We start from the raw sequence: 17249 nt of genomic DNA, 5'->3' as shown, positions 1-17249 counted from the left end.
CAGAGGCATTAACTTGGTCCAGCTTCAAAGTTCATTTGGTATCCTGTTTAACTCGTACCAAACGACGCCCCTCATTGCTTGAAGGAGTCATAGTTCTCTAGATTACATAGTTACTTGCGACTTAGCAGTTATTCATTAGAGCATCCATTATAAGGCAGACACCCTTTTAAAAGTATCCTTGCTAGAAGATCAGGCAGTCAGTGCCCTCTGAAAGGTGAGTCATTTATTCCATGTGCTCAAAAGGCTTGCGTTCTGTAGTCTCTCTCTAGTTTGGTCTTTTAGTAAAAAACGTATAAGATTATGTGTTTTTAAGTTCATGAGTTTAAGCTCGTAAGTTTTTCAGTTCCTTTTCCTATCATAAAGAACACTTTTAGAAAGGCTGCTTGTGGACTGATAAATATCAATATATAAATTTTAAAAAGATCACAAGTGGGCTTCCCTGGTGGCGCAGTGGTTGAGAGTCCGCCTGCCGATACAGGGGACGCGGGTTCGTGCCCTGGTCTGGGAAGATCCTACATGCCGCGGAGCGGCTGGGCCCGTGAGCCGTGGCCGCTGAGCCTGCGCGTCCGGAGCCTCTACTCCGCAACGGGAGAGGCCACAACAGTGAGAGGCCCGTGTACCGCAAAAAAAAAAAAAAAAAAAAAAAATCACAATTATAGGTTGAAGGTTTTGATGTACCAAGTGTTAACTAAAATTTAAAATCTTCTGATGAAGTGGAAAAAAAAGGAGATAAAAAAATTTAGGATATGTCAACTATAATGAGACAAATTTGATTTAACTTAAAGAGATTGAGTGATTAGGTGTATTAAATGCAATTTACAAATAACATAAGAACTTCATGTTCAAAATAATTTGATTAATTGTTAGTAGCAAATTGCTGCTTGCTTACCTCTTCATAAACCTTCTTGGCACTATCATTATCTCCTATCAAGAGGTACCCCACTCCAAGGTCATTCTTTAAGGAAGTATCATCAGGAAATAGTTGAACTAATTTCTGCAGAGTGAGCAGGGAACCCCTCATGTGACCTGATTGGTGGAAAGAAAAAAAAATAGAAATAAAAGCAGATTCTGTACACCTCTGTATTGAGACTACAAATCATAAGAGACTACTCAACAGAGCCTGAGGACCAGCTTAAATCTGATTCTATATACTGATGGCTAAGTACCTATTAGAATTTCATCCTGCAGCTGCAGAGGCATCAGTCACTCCCATAAATAGATACTGAATATAATGCTGATTATAAATCCTTTAAAGACACTCCTATTTTCTAAATTTGTCAACATTTCCCCTTTTATGTCAAATTCCCTCTTAAGAAAGTTTTAGTTACCAGTTCCTTATTGAAAAATGTATACTGGGGTATTTTTGATTTATTATAATTAAAATTAGGACTACAGGACAGGCAAATAAGAGTACTATGCTGTCCTCTTCTCTCAGCAATGACCTAGTCCTGGAGCAAAGGAGACATCATCCAGTATTAGGGGACCCTCTGGTGGACGACAGGGGCCTATGCACACACGAGTCATGAAAACCCAGCTTCAAGTCGTTTTTAAGGCTGTTGGATGCACGTTGAAGATTTCAGGAGCCAACTGTCATCACTCCTCACCACAGTTGGAAAGACAAATTGTATAAGGGAGAATGTGCAAAATGAGAGTCCACATGACAAAATTAATTACCTAAAGGGCTTTGTTGACCACAAACTGAAAAGCAGACAAGACATGGTAGGACCATCGATAAGCGAATGCATTTGGACGCTCCAGTAATAGAAAAACTGTTCGGCATGAAACACCACCAACTCACCCCATGGGCCGCTCCCCGTTCCTCACCAGTCTGGGATGGTGTACCCCTCCTCCCCCACCTGCCCCACTTGGGCTCACTTTTCTGATGCTTTTAAACTTCCCCTGTTGAACCACAAATTTATGGTTACCAAAGGGGAAGGGGCAGGAGATAAACTAGGAGTTTGGGGTTAACATATACACACCACTCTATATAAAATAGATAAACAACAAAGGACAAAGGCCCAGGTGAGAGTCCGTCCTGCTGCCATGTCCTCCCCGCCCCTTCCACTTTTTTTTTTTTAATATTCTTTCCATTATGGTTTATCACAGGATACTGAATACAGCTCCCTGCGCTATACAGTAGGACATTGTTGTTTATCCATCCTATATGTAATAGTTTGCATCTGCTTCCATGACTTTGTTTTGAAAGTTCTCCTCTCCTGAGAAGACTGCCCTCTCAAATGGTAGCCCAACTTCAAAGGTCAGCTAAATGCCACCTCCTCCAGGAAGCCTCCCTGTACCACTGCAATGAATACTGACTTTGCCAACCAGGAAGAGGGGAGTGTGGGGACTGGCGTCCAATCTCCAAATCTTCTCCCACTTTGAATCGCAAGGGACTTCACCACCTAGTCTGCACACGAGTCCCTCCTCTAGTGAACTTGCCTCATTCTCATTCGGAGGAAAGACTATATTCAAATACCGAAGGACTGTTTCCAAAGAAGGTTAAATCTACTGGTGGGCTGTCTTTCCTCTGGGCCAGGAATAGGGTGAGGCAAGAGAGGCAAAGTTGAAGAGGGCACCAAAAATTCAGTCATCAAGATGCATATTTTATACATTTAAAAAAAAATTAAAATTACTGTAAAAAATCCGCAGCGCTAAGCAAGCCACGTCAGAGCCCTAGGAGAGACGACAACTCAGTGACACTGATTCTGCGCCCACGGCGAGTGCCTCCATGCAGCCCCAGCCTTGCCTTTTCCATCCTGTATGCGTGCTGTATGTTTTCCTTCCCCAGGACTGGCCCTTATGAATATAAGTCCATTCTTCTAGAATAAGACCATTCCTTCTAGTTTCCAATCATCGCTTAGGTTCTACTCCTGTCACAGATTTTACTCATCTACCAAAGCAACACAACTACCTTTAATTCTTCTCCTTGATATAAAGTTCAGTTGACTTTGGATATTACTTTTATGAGCACTTCCTAGTGTAATCGAGATAATTTGTCTACACAACTTATCCAGCCAGCAGACAACCCACCTTAGGGGTTACACATGGCTTAGATTCTTCCCTCCTGGCTTACCGATGGCGTTTTAGGTGAGAGAGAACCAATCACTGGCCTGGTTATAATGAAGTTAGGGTACAGGCAGTCTCCCTTGCCTTTGGCACTGGGATCCTGGGTCGGTTAGAAAGGATGCTTTATGCTGCTCTTTTCAAAGCATTTGCAAATTTACTTAGTGATTAAAAAATTTTTTTTCTATCATTTTCTTTAGTATAGAGTCAAAACTTACAGGTAAAATTTTTAGAGTGCTTAGAACTCCTAACATTCCTCCATAAAAACTGTTGCACCGATGATTTCAGCCGCCATGAATCAGTCGGTTATCGTTAAGAGAGAAAAGAAGAATTTGGCATGATAGGAAGTTTTTGACTGCAGACCTTTTAATTTATTAGCTATGATCCCTTAGGCAACGTATCCAACCTCTCAGAATTCCATTTGCCTCCTCCTTAAAGTGTGTGTGGGGGGGATGGGTAAGCGGCAAAGTACCATGTGCATCTTTGTAATTAAGAAGGATTACTCTTTCAGTCTGACACAATCAGAGAAGTTGCCTGAAATTAGTTATAAAACTCAGGTTTCCTTCCATGTAACTAAACTCTTCCAGAAGTATACACAGCCTGCAGGTCTTTCCAGATAAAAGCACGCCATTGATTGCCACTGAACTGATTCTTACTCCATTTCACCTAGAAATTGCTGTCTGTCTGACCGCCGCCTCAAGCTCAGCTTCACCAGGTCTGCGGGGACGTCAGGCAGGCTGGCCACCTCTTGGTAGGTTTGGATGGCCCTGCGCAGAACCTCATTGCTCCTCCTTTTCTCAGCCAAATCATCTTCACACTAGAGGGAGGGAGAAATGTCCCAGGACAAGCTGTATTTGCAGTTGCTCAGAATAGTTATGAAAAGTCGACTTTGGGACATGCTTTAAAGTAATTCAAGACAAATTCAAATTTTCTTTTTGTCAAGGATTAAAAAAATAAAGGAAAGCAACATAGCATGTTATTTTAATAATATGAAGAAAAACTAGCTACTAAGCTACAGATGAGAAAGGCTATCATAAAAGCAAGACTAATATATGTGAGGGCTGATGGAATTTATATCCTGTTATACATCTTTAATAGACAGAACTCCAGTCCACAGTTCCTGTTCTTTCACTAGGTTATTCCTGTGTTCATTCATTCCTTCAACAACTATATTCTGTTCTAGACAGGTGGCAGACAAATTGAACAAAACAGACAAAGCCCTTTTCTCATTTTGCTTCGTTCTAGAAGGGAAAGTCAAGATACAAATAAAAGTATCATGTGTCTTGTGGCCGTAAGTGCTGTGGATAAAAATAATGTAGGCTTCTGTGTACTGAGAGTGGGGTGGCAGGAAGGATGCTAGTTTAATCGGGATGATCAGAGATGACATGAAAGTAGTGAGGCACGAAAATACCTGGGAGAAGAACATTCCAGGCAGAGAGGACAGCAAGAGCAAGGGCCCTGAGGCAGAAGTGAGGAATAGAGGAAAGGCTGGTACGTTGAAGGGGAGCTAGGAGGAGACTGATGGGGGGTGGGGCATCGGGTAATGAGGAGCCTAGTAAGCCACTGCCAATCCCACTACACTAACTCTACACGAGAAGGGAAGACACTGACGGTTTTTGACGTGATCTCCTGTATGAGTCGAAAGGACACTGGCAGTGATGTGAAGAATAGACAGAGGTGGGTAAAGGGAAGAGTGGAGATCCCAGTTAGGACATTCTGGCAGGAATCAAGACAAGGGGTGATGGCAACTTGGACTAGGGTAGCAGTAATGAGGTGGTAAGAGGTGGTCGGATTACAGGTACATTTTGAAAGTCAAAGCCAACAGACTTGCAGATGGTCTGAATGTAGAGTATAAGAGAAAGGGAGAGAGAAGTCAAGGATGAATTCAACATTTTTGGCTCGAGCAGTGACCAGTTGGAACTGTCATTCCTGAGAATGGGAAGCTAGAGCAGAAAGAAGCAGGTTTGTAGGAATATGGGATCAGGAGTTCAGTTTGGGACAAATTTAAGCTTCAATGTCTATTAGGTACCCAAGTGGAGATATGGATAGAAAGGTGCCTACATGTGTCGGGTTCAGGAGAGAGGTCAGAGCGAGAGAAACGCTGGGGAATCATCGAGGATAGAGAGGGTACTTAGAGCTAAGAAGCTAGATGCAGCTGTGAGTGTAGACAGAGCAAAGAAGAGGTCCAAGAACAGAACTCTAAAGAGCTGCAAGATTTCAAGGTCATCAGAGGTCAGAAAGGACCAGGATAGGACCAGCAAAAAGGACGGAAGCAAGAGAGAAGAAAATAACAATTTAAAAAGTGGTATTCTGGAGGCCAAGTGACAAAAGGTATCGAGAGGGAGTGATCAATTGTATCAGAAGTGTCTGTCAGGTTGAATAAGATGAGAACTGAAACTAGATCACTCTGGATTGGGGACAATGTGATGCCTCTGAGGGTCCCAGCAAGAGCATTTCCATGGGGCTGCTGGGGACCCACAGCTGAGAGGCTCAAGAGAAAACAGGAGGGAAGAAGGTGAACACACCTCTTTCAAGGAGTTTCGGCGTAAAGGGGAGCAGAAAAATGGGCCAGTAATTGGAGGGTAATGTGGAGACAAGGGAGTGTTTTTTAACAATGGGAAATATTACACCATGTTTCTAAGCTGATGCAAAAGACCCCATAGAGGGCGGAAATCTGATGATGCAGGGGACACAAAAATTAGAATGATGTCCTTCAGCAGGTGAGAGGGGATGGGAAAGGGACCAGAGCAGTTCATCTATGCTAACATCCACGAGAACAGGGACTGAAACATTAGAGGTAGGAAGAGAGGGGCGACCTGTAAAAGGGTCATCAAAATCTCATCAGAGGGGGCTTCCCTGGTGGCGCGGTGGTTCAGAGTCCGCCTGCCGATGCAGGGGACACGGGTTCATGCCCCGGTCCGGGAGGATCCCACATGCCGCGGAACGGCTGGGCCCGTGAGCCATGGCCGCTGAGCCTGCGCGTCCAGAGCCTGTGCTCCACAACGGGAGAGGCCACAACAGTGAGAGGCCCGCGTACAGCAAAAAAAAAAAAAAAAAGAACCTTACAAATAAAAAAAAAATCTCATCAGATTTAGTAGACTACAATTTGAAGCATACCATTTGAGAAAAAAACGATATAGATGCTAAAAGTAGCATGTGTAATTTTTTCTCAGAATATCCTATTTAACATGTTTACCTTGTTAAAACAAAGTGTGTGCTGTAGGCAGTATGTAGATGCCTGCAGAAACAACACGAAGTCTAACTCCACAGCTTGAGGACACAGTAAGGAAATGATACATCTCTCCTCCACCCCAAAATGAAAAACTAGCAAGAATCAGCACAAATTGATAAAGTAAGATACCTGTGGGAAGCTTTTCATAAAATACCACATCAAAGAAAGAACCTGTTAATATGTACTGATAAGGGTAAGTTTCCCAAGATGATAAGGGCTGGAATTGAATCAGTGGTGATGGACAGTGGACAGTTTTATGATAAAAGAAAATTGACAGGATGAAAATCTCTAGATTAGAAGAGGGCAATTCACCTGTGCTTGAAGGGGGGGAAAAAAAAAACTTCAGAATATACAACAATCTGTTCATATCTGCAAATGGTCTCCAGAGTAGACTTATCTACCAGGAGAGAAAGTCCAATGTCAATATCCTGTATTGGTCATCCTGACTGCATGGCCTTCTATACATTCATACGCTGGCTTTTCTGTTTAAGCATCAGTTTCTTGTGAGTTTGGCTATGGTGAGTTAACTCCCCCAAACATGGTCGTTCATAGATGACGTCACAGAATGCCAGAGTCCTAGAGCTGAGAGAGCCCTTCTGAGACCACCTTGTTCACCTTCTTCATTTGGTAGCCTCTTCACGCTACCAAACAGATCCTGGAACTGGAGGGTCTCTTCAAGGTTAGTTCAAGGGCAAATGTCAACCGAGACATCATTCTCTATATAGAGGGGAATAAATATCTTAACTAAACTCAATCTGAAATGAGAGACAGATGATACAACTACATGCCTTGTTCCTTTCCCTCCTCCATCCTCAAGGTTCTTCATTTTAATGAAGTATAAACATTTTAGAACTTCCGGAAATGGAATTTTAACATGAGTGTTAAAATAGTACATTTCTTCAAAGTCTCTTAAACAAAACTGATAGGCTTTGCTTTGAATATCAAAATTGATTGATATTGATTAGTTTAGCATCTGTAGATAAAGGATTTGCCCTGAGAGGGCAAATGTCCTTACAGGACATTAACATCAGAAAGACGTTTGTTGGTTCAAATGAATTCCCCATCCAACCTTCCTATTTGTGGCAGGAAGATGCCTGGAGATGCCTGAGATGTGGCATTTTCTGCCTGAGAGGCACTAATGGTTTGTGTAAGATAATAAAGTGAATTGAGCTCATAATTTTGCGTCTGATGTTCAAGGAACTTGGTCAAAATTGGTTTTCACAGTAATCCAAAGAATAAGACACTATCAGTGCTACTTTTTTTTTCATGTATTTTATTATTTATTTATTTATTGGCTGCGTTGGGTCTTTGTTGCTGCGCGCGGGCTTTCTCTACTTGCTGCGAGCGGGGGCTACTCTTCGTTGCGGTGCGCGGGCTTCTCATTGCAGTGGCTTCTCTTGTTGCGGAGCACGGGCTCTAGGGCATGCGGGCTTCAGTAGTTGTGGCTCACGGGCTCTAGAGTGCAGGCTCAGTAGTTGTTGCACACAGACCTAGCTGCTCCACGGCTTGTGGGATCTTCCCGGACCAGGGCTCCGATCCGTGTGCCCTGCACTGGCAGACGGATTCTTAACCACTGCGCCACCAGGGAAGCCCCAGTGCTACTTTAGAAATGACAGATACTGTAGTTTCTATTTAACTTAATGTTGCTGAATTTGAAAAATTTGTTGGGATGTTCCAAAGTAATTGTTTAATCTGCTAACAAAGAACGAAAAAGTCATCACGTACTCCTCCTTACAAAATCCGTCTTCTGTTGAACTTTTATTTTTAAAACTCCTACAAATTTAAGCTTTCTTTTAAATTATTCTATTAGAATTTAATTTACCATGCTTAAATTTTGCATTAATATTGATAACACCTTGTAGCATAATAGTTTAGAGATAAAAAATATTGCTGAGGCATAAATCTCAAATTCTGACCGTAAATAAGGGTATAAATATAGCAAGTGCCGCGTGTAAAAGTAATGCATTTATTTAGACCTTGGTACCTGCAATTAACATCACATACAAAGAAAAATTCTAAAGCATGAACCATTTTTGCCATGATGAGCATTTGGCCCAATCATTATTCTTTCGAATTAATATGCTTTTCCATAATCAAATGACTGCCGGGACTAGTGGCAAAGCACATCACTTATTTGAATAGGCACCATCTTTTGGTAATAAATATATTCTCTCTTGCTTAATAGCAATACAATTTAGCAATTTTGGAGGATTACTGACCAAATTAATTTATAGAAATGATACAGTTGCTGTCTGCTAAACCTAGTCTGTATTGTACCATGGATAAAAGGAACTTCTTTGCATTAAATTTTCACAAATTTAATTTATTAAAACTGAATTAATACAAATTTAATTAATAAGTTTTTAAGGGGGAGATAGGAAGAATTTGAGCATCTGGATTTCGAGTGGTTGCCACCTTTAGTTCAGAGCAAAGCACACTCGTTTTATCTCCAGATGCGTTAGTTTCCGTGTGAGTGTCACCCACAAGTGACGGCATTGCCCCCTCCAAAGGGGTGTTGTCAGCTTCTCCTGGGTCTGGAAAATTTCTGCAGCTCTGCATCTGCCACTTCCCAGCAGGGCTGACAGTCTCATCCCCCCAGGCAGGGCTGGAGGAGCTTTACTGCCTGACATTTGTACATCAGCCCTGGCTTTTACCCAGAGTTCCAGACTACATATCTCCGACCGTCTATTTGACACGTGCACTTGCGTCTCTAATAGGCATCACAAACTTCACAGGACCAAATGCGAATGCTTGATTCTGTACCGCCCCAAACCTGTTCCTCCACCTGGCACTATCCTTTCCTTAGATGGCTTAACCAAAAACCCTGAAGTTGGGAATTCCCCGGCAGTCCAGTGGTTAGGACTCCATACTTCCACTGCAGGGGGCCTGGTTTCCATCCTTGGTCTGGAACCCAGCAAAAATCCCAGCGGAAAATCTGAAGTCACCCTCCAGTCTTCTCTCTGACCCTTACATCTAATCCATCATCAAGACCTCTCAGCTCTGCCCTTGTCCACTGCTCCGTCTCCATGGCCACGACCACAGTCTGAGCCAGCGCTTCTCGAGGGCACCTGCAATGGTCTCCTATTCTTCTGGCTTCTACTTGTGCCACCAGAATCCATTCTCCACCAAGCAACCAAAGTGATCGTTATTAAAAAAAACAACCAGGGCTCCCCTGGTGGCACAGGGGTTGAAAGTCCGCCTGCCGATGCAGGGGACACGGGTTCGTGCCCCGGTCCGGGAAGATCCCACATGCCGCGGAGCTGCTGGGTCCATGAGCCATGGCTGCTGGGCCTGCATGTCTGGAGCCTGTGCTCCCCAGCGGGAGAGGACACAACAGTGAGAGGCCCGCGTACCGCAGAAAAAAAAAAAAAAAAAAAAATCCCAGTTTGTTTTTTTTGCAGAAATTTACAACTTAGTTCTAAAATTCATATGCAAATGTAAGAGATACAGAATATCCAAAACATCTTCAAAAAGAACAAAGCAGGGGCTTCCCTGGTGGCGCAGTGGTTGGGAGTCCGCCTGCTGATGCAGGGGACACGGGTTTGTGCCCCGGTCCCAGAAGATCCCACATGCCGCGGAGCAGCTGGGCCCGTGAGCCATGGCCGCTGAGCCTGCGCGTCTGGAGCCTGTGCTCCGCAACGGGAGAGGCCACAACAGTGAGAGGCCCGTGTAATGCAAAAAACAAAAACACACAAAAAAAGAACCAGACGGGCACACCCACGCACAAACCCTCCAAGGGCCCCCAGCGCACAGAGAATACAACCTGAGGGGCCCTGGTCCCGCCTGCCCGTGCCACCTCCCTCAGCACGCCCCTGCTCCTGTCCTTCCGATCAAGCCAAGGCTGATTCCCTGCATCACGGCCTTTGCCCCCCTTCTTCCCTCTGCCTGGACAGCTCCTTCCTTGACCTTGACATGTTTCAGCCACTTGTCACCTCCCTAGGGAGGCCTTTGCTGATCACCTTATTATCATAAGTGTTGCTGTGTCACTCTCAATCACACCACCTACAAACAAAAAATCATAACAACATGTTCTTTATTCCATGACCTTCTTTTCTCTAGAGCATGTATTATCATGTAAGATGTTCTCAGACATTTGTTTTTAACCCTTCTAATATTCTTTAAATATATATTTATTTATGAAGACTTTCAGGGGTTTGCTCAAACATCACCTCCTCGGTGAGATATTTTCCTTCCACCCTATCCAAAATTTCACCCCCCTCACACAGCCTATGGCTGTGCTCTTCTTTATTTTTGTCTCCTGACAAAGTATCCAGTAGCAAGCAAGCGACTTTCTTCTATGTCTCATGCACTGTCTTCTCCATTACAATGAAAACACCATGTGCTTTGCTGATGGCTGTGCCTGCGATGCCTACAATAGGCCTACCACAGAGCGGCCTTTCACTACAAAAAGCTTGAGTAAGAAACTTTTAAAATATCTTCCACTGGAATATAAGCTCCACAAGGACACAGACCTCGAGAGTGTTCTTCATGATAAATCCCAGGACCTAAAACAGAATGTGGCCCACAGAGGGTTTCCCAGCTACAGAAGGACGTGGAAAAGCTTCATGAATTGAGGAGCTGGAGGATGGAGAAAGTCCAATGAGAAAGGAGAAGGTAGTGGTTGAGAATCCGTCTGCCAATGCGGGGGACACAGGTTCGAGCCCTGGTCCGGGAAGATCCCACATGCCACGGAGCAACTAAGCCCGTGCACCACAACTACTGAGCCTGCGCTCTAGAGCCCGAGAGCCACTACTACTAAAGCCCTCGAGCCTAGAGCCCGTGCTCCACAACAAGAGAAGCCACTGCAATGAGAAGCCCGCGCAACCCAACGAACACCCAATGCAGCCAAAAGTAAATAAATTAATTAATTAAAAAAAAAAAAAGAAAGAAAGGAGAAGGTGGGGAAGGCGCTGGGGAGAAGGTAAGGGGTAAGAAATGAGTCAGCTGACAGACACTACACAGAGAACAAAGTCCATCCCACTTTATATTTTAAAAGTCTCTTCTAAGCACACTTTGCAACCTCTAGTGATAAAATGAGGTTCTTAAACCTCTAAGGAGGCTGAAGTAAAAACTAGGTGGTGGGTCTAAATGGAACAAAATGAGGGTGATGGGAAATCAGTGACTAAAGTGTTATTCTTCATTTTCTTTTCAAAACCGGAGAGAAGCCAGATGGAGGGGGAGCAAAAAATGTTACTAAATTCATGATACAAAATAGCAATAATTAATTGTCTTATTTAAAACTGTATTTCTTGCTTGAATTTATGTATATGCATGAGAAATTGATTCTCTATACAAGTTAGAAAGGAAAAATAAAATGCAAATACTGGGTTTGAAAATCCAATTATACAGAGCATAAGGACATCAGAACAGTGTCCTAAGTAGCAAGGTTTCAGCATACCTTTGCTTTCCCGTATCGCGCTCCTGGACTCTGAGGGTACTTCTGAACCAGTTCTTCAAACGCATGCACTGCTTCCTCAATTTTTCCCTGTTAGGAAGAGGCAATTATATACATACAATAAATTCAAATGCATAATGTTATTCAATATAGTCATTTAATATTCACCAAGTAATTTTGTCAAAATTTCCTGGACTCCTTTCTGAGTTTAAGACAATTTTATCCTAAGATTCTAAATAATTAACTGCATTATGACAAACAGAAAACTAGAAATGAACATAAATACACTTTATTTTTTAAAAGGCAGACACCTGGCAGATGATGTACTAGAAATTGCACACACTACTATATATAAGATAGATAACTAATAAGAACCTGCTGTATAGCGCAGGGAACTCTACTCAATACTCTGTAATAGCCTCCATGGGAAAAGAATCTGAAAAGAAAAGAGTGGATACATGTATATGTATAGCTGATTCACTTCGCTGTGCACCTGAAACTAACACACCATTGTAAATCAACTCTACTCCAATAAAAATTTAAAAAAGAAAAACAGGGCTTCCCTGGTGGCGCAGTGGTTGGGAGTCCGCCTGCTGATGCAGGGGACGTGGGTTCGTGCCCTGGTCCGGGAAGATCCCACATGCTGCAGAGCGGCTGGGCCCATGAGCCATGGCCGCTGAGCCTGTGCGTCTGGAGCATGTGCTCCGCAACGGGAGAGGCCACAACAGCGAGAGGCCCGCGTACCGCAAAAAAAAAAAAAAAAGAAAAGAAAAACAAAGAAATTGCATTTTGTCTCTATATGTACAGTTCCCACACGCACTCTTAAAAAAGTTTAGGATTTCAGTTGGGGGAAGCATACTGCTAGCAGCTAGAATGCCTGGGGTCTGCAATGAGAAGGGCACTGTCGGCAGGGAATAAGCACGCAGGATGACAGGGCCACTTGGCCGCCAACGTTGTCACCCGTTGAACATGAGGGTTGATGCGGCTCACCGGGTTGCTGGGGCACCCCACTGCTTCCTTGTCATGTGACGCCCCCTCCCCCCAAAGCCCACGCGGGCCCTTAAGAAGCTGGTCCAAGCACCTGCGGTAGGTCTCTGACCACCACTGTGCAAGCGGAAATGGGGGATGTGTAACAGGTAAGCTTGCTGAGGGTCTTGGCATGGGGGTGAGGCACCCTCTCCCCTTCGCAGTCCATCCACAAGGAGGAACACACATCCCCTGGTGTCTAATGGAAGGCAGCAGGTCAGAATATTGGAACCGTGCGATGGAGATGGATTTTCTGAGTTGAACTTTACCACCACTTCAGCTGCCTATCAATCTGTAAACCCATTCATTCCGCGCTTAAATGCAAGCTCACCGTGGTTTGTACGTTGTCACCCTCACTGAGTGAGTTTTCACAGCAACAGAGTTTACGCCTCAAACGTGGCTGGGCTCAGCAAACCATACATCACTACCTGATCATTACTGATACCTACTTCTCCACAACTTGACTAAATAGAGCCAGGTAATATTCATATTTTAAAGTTCCTTAAAATCATGGAAGAAGGAGGTTTCTTATTCCCTGTTACATGCCCATCAGCGGCGCTGAGGGTCTGGGAGACAGTATATGCACAGAGGAGTGGCCATGAGTGCAGGTTCCAGAGCCGGAGTGACTGGCTAGACCCTGGGCTCCACCACTTAGGAGGCGTGTGACTCCTGGCAACTTACTTACGACTTTGCCTTATATGCTTCATCTGTGACACGGGTACAATGAGGGTACCTGATCACTTTGTTGGGCGGCTGTGAAGGTCAAATCTGATAACATATATAAAATGCTTATAGCCGCTGCAGAGCGCATGGAAAGCAATGAAAAATGGTAGCTATTATGATTATTACTATCGTAGCGTGGGGAGGATGTGGGAGCCCACATGAGACAATAAAGCATGCCCCAGGTAAGTCTCTCATCTGATGGACAGGTTAATGCAAAGAGAATGAGGACTTGAAGGCTGAGATAAATCAAGTCAGGAACATATTCTCTAAGTTATATTTGTTGTCAGAAATCGTTGTGTCGCTATTTAAAATATGCTGTGTCTCTCACGATATTAACCCTTTTAAAGGCTTTATTTTTTGAGAGCAGTTTTAGGTTTGCAGCAAAATCGAGAGGAAAGTATAGAGATTTCTCACATATCTCCTACCCCTACACATGCACGGCCTCCCCCCATAATCAACATCGCTCAGCACAGTGGTACATTTGTTACGATTGATGAACCTACAATGCCACACTGAAATCACCCAAAGCCCCTAGTTTACGTTAGGGTTCACGCTTGGTGTTGTACTTTCTGTGGGTTTGGACAAATGTATAATGACACGTATCCACTGTCTCCATAGTTTTGCATTTTCCAGAAAGTCATATAGTTGGAATCATACAGTAGGTAGCCTATTCAGATTGGCTTCTTTCACTTAGTAATATGAATTTAAGCTTCCTCCCTATCTTTTCATGGCTTGAGAGATCATTTCTGTTCGGTGCTGAATCAGATTTCATTGTCTAGATGTACCCCGGTTTATCCATCCATTCATTTACTGAAGCACATCTTGGTTGCTTTCAGGTTTTGGCAATTATGAAAGCTGCTATGAACATCCGTGTGCAGGTTTTTGTGAGAACGTAAGTTTTCAACTCCTTTGGATAAATACCAAGGAGCAAGGTTTCTAGACTGTATGCTACGAGCATGCTTAGTTTTGTAAGAAACCCACCGAACTGTCTTCCGAAGCGGCTGTACTACTGTGCCTCCCACCAGCGGAGAGTGAGAGATTCCGAAGCGCCACACGCTCACCAGCATGTGGTGGCGTCAGTGTTCCAGATTCTGGGCTTTCTGATAGGTGTGTGGTGATATCCATTTTGTTTTAAATTGCATTTCATAACATAGGAGGTGGAGCATCTTTTCATATGCTTATCTGTCACCTGAATATCTTCTTGGGTGAGCTGTCCTTTAAGGTCTTTGGCCCATTTTTAAATTGGGTTGTTTTTCTTATCATTGAATTTTATGAGTTTTTTTGTATATTTTGGATAACAGTTTCTAAAACCACCGTTTTATTTCTTCCATGATTGATTGTAAGGGATGAAGAATTCAAGTTAAATATCCTTCTCCGTGTGACTTTCTTCTAACTAACCTGTATGAGTTTCCTGAGGCTGCTGTAACAAATGACCACGAACTCTGTGGCTTAAGAGAACAGAAATTCATTCGCACATGGTTCCGGAGAGCAGGAGTCCAAAATCAGTTTCACTGGGGCTGAAATCGAGATGTGGGCAGGGCCGTTCTTTCTCCAGAGGCTCTAGGGGAGAATCTGCGACAGCATTTCCTGACATCACCCCGATCTCCACTTTGTCTTCACGTTGCCTTCTCCTGTTTCGTCTGTATCAGATTTCCCTCTGCCTCTCTCTTATATGGAAACATGTGATTGAATTTTGGGCCCAACTGGATAACCCAGGATAATCCCCCATCTCAAGACCCTTAACTTAATCATATCTGCAAAGACTCTTTCTCCAAACACGGTAACATGTACAGGTTCCAGGGATTAGGACACAGAATATCTTTGGACGGATTACTTTTCGCCTATCACATGACTTACACAGCTTAAATCGCAAATATTGAGGCTATTTCTGTGAAAATCATGCTAAATGCACCATTTCCAGATTTAAACCATAGGATTAACAATATTCATAACAACTCTGCGAAAGTATTTTTTCCAGCTTAACACTCCCTTAGTTGGCCATCAAGGTTATAAAAATAATGGAATACATTGCCTCTGTCCTAGGCACCCTTTGGATCCCTTAACACACATGCGCTATGCCTTTCCTAAGGGACCATCAGTCCTGCCCTCACCTCAGCTGTCTGGCAAAGTTAATGTGTTTGCTTTTAGTCTGAAAAAACTTTCCCTTCCCCAGGTTCTTGCTGGAGAATATAGCTCCAGATACTATTACACAATTCTTCTTAAAAAACTCAACCCAGGATAGAGGGCTCAGAAGAACTGCCTGAAAATCATCTGTTCTTCAACACAGCTTACATTTTGTCCTAGGACCAAGACAGTCCACTGGAGAGACATGTACTTGCCTCACCCCCCACCACCCCCGGCCCCTGTTCTGGCATGAGGTCAGCGGGTGCGCTGAAGGACATTAAGACACACCCCATGGAGGTCACGTAGAACCCGCGGGCGAGACATTAGGGAGGAGACCGTGCCATCCATCCCTAGGCCCTTTATGAAGATCTATGGCATAAGGTTCCTCTCTGGACTTGGTGCAGAACAGCTATTCTGAGGACTACTATCCGTCTGACAGTGTGATCTACACCTCTTCCTTGCTCTGCCCGCAGTTTACTTCTTTCCCAGCCCCGTTTAAAGCCTGTGGTGTGAACTTTCGTGTGTCGCACTTACTCTGACTTTATAAAGTTTTCCCTTCTTTCTCTCTTTTTCTCCACTTATAATACAATAATAAAAACTAATTCCAACAAATGAACAAATATTTCAGTGTATCATTTCAAATCCTTCTTCTGGAGCATAAGGAGGAGTTTTAAGCAATAAGTATTATTTTAAGAAATTGATGATTGGGCTTCCCTGGTGGCGCAGTGGTAGAGAGTCCGTCTGCTGATGCAGGGGACATGGGTTCGTGCCCCGGTCTGGGAAGATCTCACATGCCGCGGAGCGGCTGGGCCCGTGAGCCATGGCCTCTGGGCCTGCGTGTCCGGAGCCTGTGCTCCGCAACGGGAGAGGCCCATGTATCGCAAAAAATAATAAAAAAAAAATTGATGATTAAAATATGATCCATGCATTTATGCAGGAAAACTAAAGTGACCTCGTACTTTCATGTCACATAGTTTCTGAAACATGGGTGTGGCCTGAGACCAGGCCTCCTCTGACCATTGCTGCCTTATGGCCGTAGCAATCCCAGTATAGTCGGCTGCATTATTTGAAACTACCAGCTATAAAAACAACCCTAAAAAATTTAATTACGCTGATGACTCAGTCAATAACATGGCTCCCTGCTGTTTCAGAAGCAAGCATTGCCTCTGTGGGCCCTTCTTCCTCCTTTATCTACCCTGTTAAGACCCATGGTGCTCCTTGAAGGAAGCATCAAAATTTCTCCAGATAAGCGAGAACTGGAGAATACCCCATGGATTGTTCCAGCATGTTTATGCTTCACTGACTTATCTGCCCCTTGATAACTGAGCCCTTCTCTACTCTTCATTATAATTACATACAAATCCTTCTCTAAAGCTGTTCGTTTGTTCTTTATTCCTAAAGTCACCTGTGAAATAGGCATCCATTTTCATCAAGGGCATGTAGCATAGAGAAAGTGGAGAATGCCAAACAAGGTGATAGAAAAAGAAGATTCCTGCTTCGTTTCTATTAAGAAATGCAAATTTTCATCAAAGAGTAGTGGCTGCATTTTATAAAGTCAAACAAGACAGACACAGAAATCATTCGATGTTAATTTAGTGAACAAAGACTTCGCTGCAATATTCTTTGGAGTTACTACCTTTGTATCAGCTGCTGACCAGGGTGAGCCAGGCTTTGGTTTGGGAACCG

The 17249-nt window shown here is 43.7% G+C and overlaps 1 protein-coding gene across 7 annotated transcripts in view; it reads right to left on the bottom strand.

Annotated features, from left to right (window-relative positions):
* Positions 1-17249, bottom strand: part of ASPH (aspartate beta-hydroxylase) — a 414018-nt gene that overhangs the window by 252884 nt on the left and 143885 nt on the right. For all 7 annotated transcript variants that reach the window (XR_013824500.1, XR_013824501.1, XR_013824502.1 and 4 more), the window contains 3 exons: positions 11694-11780; positions 3730-3880; positions 890-1026 (listed from right to left, as the gene is read on the bottom strand). Coding sequence is in view for 2 of the 7 variants with exons in the window: in XM_079901409.1 (XP_079757535.1) it covers positions 890-1026; positions 3730-3880; positions 11694-11780 (375 nt within the window). In the remaining 5 variants the exon portion in view is untranslated. The remainder of the gene's footprint in view (positions 1-889; positions 1027-3729; positions 3881-11693; positions 11781-17249) is intronic.

The sequence above is a fragment of the Stenella coeruleoalba genome (genome assembly GCF_951394435.1).
Source record: "Stenella coeruleoalba genome assembly, chromosome: 17".
Classification (NCBI taxonomy): Eukaryota; Metazoa; Chordata; class Mammalia; order Artiodactyla; family Delphinidae; genus Stenella; species Stenella coeruleoalba.
Note: the sequence above shows the minus strand (reverse complement) of the source record. Positions and strands in the feature narration are given on the sequence as shown.